We start from the raw sequence: 4,858 nt of genomic DNA on the forward strand, positions 1-4,858 counted from the left end.
CCGCTTTTGTACCTGAGACAGTTTTGCACTTTCAAAATCCATTACAACTCCTTCAAAAACTATTTTTGCAGTTTTTCCAATTTACCCAAATGCATGAAGTGCAACTATATGCAAATGCAACCTATGAAAAACATAATATCATACAAGTCTATATGAAATGAAATCCTATATGCACAAAGGTACACAAACGTGATTGTTTTGATTACGGGTCTCTCACTTGACCCGTTTAAGCGCAAAGGTGTCATTTTGGGTAAAGCTTGATGTCATCAAGCTCAATAGCATTGATGTCATCTCTATAAATCTTCAATCTATGATCATTAACTTTGAAAGTGTTCCCATTCCCATATAATTCCACATGTCCCGTAGGGTATGCTTTCTTAACAATATATGGACCCATCCATCTAGATTTTAACTTACAGGGTGAGAACTTAAAGTGGGAGTTGTAAACTAAGACCTTATCGTTTGGGTAAAATTCTTTGGGACATTTGAGTCGGGCATCGTGCCAACGCTTAGTTTTCTCTTTGTATAACAAAGAGTTATCATATGCCTCTAACCTAAGCTCCTCTAATTCGTGTAATTGTGTCACCCGTTTTTCCTTAGCTCTTTCAAGGTCTAGGTTTAACTCCTTAATTGTCCAAAAAACTTTGTGTTCAACCTCAACCGGGATATGACATGCTTTCCCATATACTAGACGAAATGGTGTGGTGCCTATTGGAATTTTGTAAGAGGTTCTAAAGGCCCATAATGCTTCATCTAGTTTGGTTGACCAAATCTTAGGGTTATTCCTAACCGTCTTCTCCAAAATTCTTTTTAAAGCACGATTTGTATTCTCAACTTTACCGCTAATTTGGGGATGGTAAGGAGTCGAAAAACGATGGTTTACACCATATTTTTCCATGACTCTCTCCATCAAACTATTAGCAAAATGTGTCCCTCGATCCGATATCAACGCTTTTGGCACACCAAACCTAGCAAATAATCCTTTTAAAAATTTAACAACTACTCTAGCATCGTTTGTTGGCAAGGCTTTAGCCTCAGCCCATTTTGAGACATAATCTACCGCCACAAAGATATAAACATTCTTATTCAAGTTTGGGAATGGTCCCATGAAATCTAAACCCCATACATCGAATACCTCGAATATTTGAATGCTTGTTTGAGGCATTTCATCTCTCTTGGAGATTGATCCCGACCTTTGGCATGAGTCTCATCTCTTAACTAATTCGTGTGCGTCCTTAAAAATAGTGGGCCCATAAAACCCTGAATCGAACACCTTCCTTGCGGTGTGATTTGGGCCAAAGTGGCCTCCCGTGGGCCCACTATGACAATCCCTTAAAATATCTCAGGCTTCTTGCCCATAAATGCATCTCCTTATCACTTGATCCGCCCCAATGCGAAACAAGTGTGGGTCATCCCAAAAGTAATACCATAAATCATTGAAGAACTTTTTCTTTTGTTGGTAAGACAAGCCTTTTCTTAAAACATTTGATGCTAAGTAGTTTGCATAGTCAGCAAACCATGGGACTTCCTCAACTAGGTCAATTCTCATTAAGTGTTCATCCGGGAGTGTGTCCCGAATTCTGGACTCATCTAAGGGTTGTAGCCCCGGATTATCTAACCTAGACAAATGGTCGGCCGCCACATTCTCGGCTCCCTTTTTATCCCTAATTTCTATTTCAAACTCTTGTAAAAGTAGCACCCAATGAATCAAACAGTGCTTTGCATCTTGCTTTTGAAAAAAAATACTTCAATGCGGAGTGATCCGTGTAGACGGTTGTCTTTGAAAGTACAAGATAAGATCGAAACTTATCAAAAGCGAATACTACCACAAGAAGCTCTTTTTCGGTAGTAGTGTAGTTCAATTGGGCCCCATTTAAGGTTTTGCTTGCATAGTAAATTAGTCTAAAGTGTTGGTCAACTCTTTGACCAAGAACCGCACCTAGTGCATAATCGCTCGCGTCGCACATTAATTCAAAATCCTTGTCCCAATCGGGAGAGATAAGAATCTGTGGGTTAACAAGCTTTTCCTTCAACAAATTAAATGCTTCAATGCATTCATCATCAAACAAGAAAGGTTGGTCCTTTTCTAGCAATTAATCATAGGTCGGGCTATTTTTAAAAAATCTTTTATGAACCGGCGATTAAATCCCGCGTGCCCAAGAAAACTTCGGGTTGCTTTCACATCCGATGGTCTAGGTAAGTCCTTTATCACACTAATTTTAGATTTATCTACCTCAATCCCCGCCTTTGAAATTTTATTTCCCGAAACCACCCCCTCGTTGACCATGAAATGACATTTTTCCCAATTAAGAACCACGTTTGCCTTTTCACAACGAGTCAACATTTTATCAAGATTTTTAAGACAATGATAAAAAAGAATCACCAAAAACCGAGAAGTCATCCATGAAAACCTCCATAGTATCCTCCGCCATATCAGAAAAGATAGTAAGCATGCACCTTTGGAATGTCCCCGGGGCAGTGCATAACCCGAAGGGCATCCTCCGATAGGCAAATGTGCCATATGGGCATGTAAAGGTCATCTTTTCTTGATCCTCGGGGTCTATCGGGATTTGGAATTAGCCCGAAAACCCGTCAAGAAAGCAATAGAACTCTTTTCCCGCTAAACGTTCGATCATTTGATCGATGTAAGGTAGTGGGAAATGGTCTTTCCTTGTTGCATCGTTTAGTCTCCTATAGTCTATGCATACGCGCCATCCCGTGATGATTCGGGTTGGAAAAAGCTCATTTTGGTCGTTTAAGATCACCATGGTCCCACCCTTTTTGGGCACCACTTGGACGGGACTCACCCATGGTGAGTCAGATATTGGATAAATACGGCCCGCGTCCAATAATTTGATCACTTCCTTTTTGACAACCTCTTTCATATTTGGGTTAAAACTTCGTCGTCGTTGGACAACCGGTTTATAGTTCTCCTCCATGAGGATCTTGTGAGTGCAATATGATGGATTGATCCCCGGGATATTAGTGGTCTTCCATGCTATGGCCTTATAGTGGGTGATGTTGTGCGAGGTGTATACGAAATAGTTATATTTTTATTGCGAAATACTATTAAATACGATACAATTTTACACAAGTTATTTATTTATTATTAGAGTGGATATACCTAAACCTTGCTACAACACTATAGGCAGTGTACCTAATCATACAGTAGTGTAGTTTTTAGTAAGTCCGATTCGTTCCACAGGGAGCTAGCCAAGTTTAACGGTATATTTATAAACTAAATTTGTATATATATATATATATATATATATATATATATATATATATATATATATATATAAGTAATATTTTTATTATAAAAAGGGGGTTTTACCGTTTAATGACCGGTTTGTCGATTTTATGTCTTAAGTCACAATTAAAACCTAATGTAAAATATTAAAACTAAATATAACTTAATTTAAAGCGTAAAGTAAATAACGATATTTAAGGTGCGATAAATTAAAGTGCGATAAATAAAATGACGGTAAATAAAATTGCGATAATTAAAAAGTACGATAATTAAAAGTGCGATAAGATATAAAATAAAGGAATTATGCTTATTTAAACTTCCGTAATCATGATGTTTGACGTGTTGATTTTAATTTATTACCATGGGTTAATTGTCCTTTGTCCTGAATTATTCGATATGTCCATCTGGTTTTTGTCCATAACATTCCATCAGTCATAAATATAAAGTGCGAGTGTCCTCGTCAAATTATTCTTATATCCGAAGTCAAATATTCCAACTAATTGGGGACTTAAACTGTAACAAGGTCTTAATACTTTGTTTAATAATTACACCAGGATATCGATTGCGTGTAACCCAAGGTTTTAATACTTTGTTAACAATTACGCCAAGTGTCCTTGTACATAATTCACCCTTGTTTTAATGAGTCCATTGACTATTATTCCATTCCCGTGTCCGGTTAAATGAACGATTATTAGTATTTATAAATATCCCGCCCATCGTGTCCGATCGAGTGTATATGGTTATTTATACATACGTCAAATTGTAAATCTCTATATTAAATTAATGAATTATCATTCAGTTAAACAAATATAAAGTCCATTAATAGTCCATAGTCCAATTTCTACAAGTGTCGGTCTTTTTTCCAAACCCCAATTATGGTACAAAGCCCAATTACCCCGTCTTTAATATTTAGCCCAACATCACGATTACTTTGATTTAAATAAGCATAATAATAACTTAGCTACGAGACATTAATTTAAAAAGGTTGAACATAACTTACAATGAGTATTAATCGCGTAGTGTTACACGGACAGAATTTTGACTTACACACTTACAACATTCGCCATTATAACCTTATTATTATTAACTTAAAATTAAAATTATAATTAAAATATAAATATAAATATAAATTGAGAGTGAGAGAGATTGAATATTGTAAAAATTGGTCGACCAAACGCTTCAATTTATAGGACCTGACATGCTACAGTGTGCCATGCAATCGCATGTGATTTAGGCAGGATGGCCATGCGATCGCATGGCAGCCATTTCCTGGTCACATTGCATTTTAAACGTGGGCTGCTCATATTTATTTAATATATAATATAATATATATAATTATATATATATATATATATATATATATATATATATATATATATATATTATATTATATTATATTCTTGTGCATCATTGACTTGTAATTTTAGGTCCGTCGCGCGTTGATAGTTGGTTCATGTCCCGGTTCCGGATTTTCGAACATCCTTGCGTACAATTTAATATCTTGTACTTTGCGTTTTGTGGCTCGTACTCTTGTAATTTTTAGACGTTTCTTATCAATAAATTAAACCACTTGGATTGTACTTTGTACTTTTTAGCATTTTGGTCGTT

At 36.1% G+C, this 4,858-nt stretch overlaps 1 protein-coding gene across 1 annotated transcript; it reads right to left on the minus strand.

The window, feature by feature from the left end:
- Nucleotides 1-1,342: 1,342 nt before the first annotated feature.
- LOC139888831 (uncharacterized) lies at nucleotides 1,343-2,521 on the minus strand. The gene is made up of 3 exons (XM_071871817.1): nucleotides 2,234-2,521; nucleotides 1,827-2,027; nucleotides 1,343-1,729 (listed from the first exon to the last, which is right to left on the minus strand). The coding sequence occupies exons 1-3, from the start codon at nucleotides 2,519-2,521 to the stop codon at nucleotides 1,343-1,345; spliced, it is 876 nt and encodes a 291-aa protein (XP_071727918.1).
- Nucleotides 2,522-4,858: the final 2,337 nt, after the last annotated feature.

Source organism: Rutidosis leptorrhynchoides, chromosome 2 (assembly GCF_046630445.1).
Source record: "Rutidosis leptorrhynchoides isolate AG116_Rl617_1_P2 chromosome 2, CSIRO_AGI_Rlap_v1, whole genome shotgun sequence".
Lineage (NCBI taxonomy): Eukaryota > Viridiplantae > Streptophyta > Magnoliopsida > Asterales > Asteraceae > Rutidosis > Rutidosis leptorrhynchoides.

What these genes read in the sequence shown, in the direction of transcription:
- LOC139888831 (XM_071871817.1), bottom strand. Translation starts at nt 2,521, where the DNA reads ATGGCACATTTGCCTATCGGAGGATGCCCTTCGGGTTATGCACTGCCC. An exon ending in TTTCAAAGGCGGGGATTGAG is followed by an intron (nt 2,028 to 2,233) that starts GTAGATAAATCT and finishes AATTTGTTGAAG; the next exon opens with GAAAAGCTTGTTAACCCACA. An exon ending in CCGAAAAAGAGCTTCTTGTG is followed by an intron (nt 1,730 to 1,826) that starts GTAGTATTCGCT and finishes TTTTTTCAAAAG; the next exon opens with CAAGATGCAAAGCACTGTTT.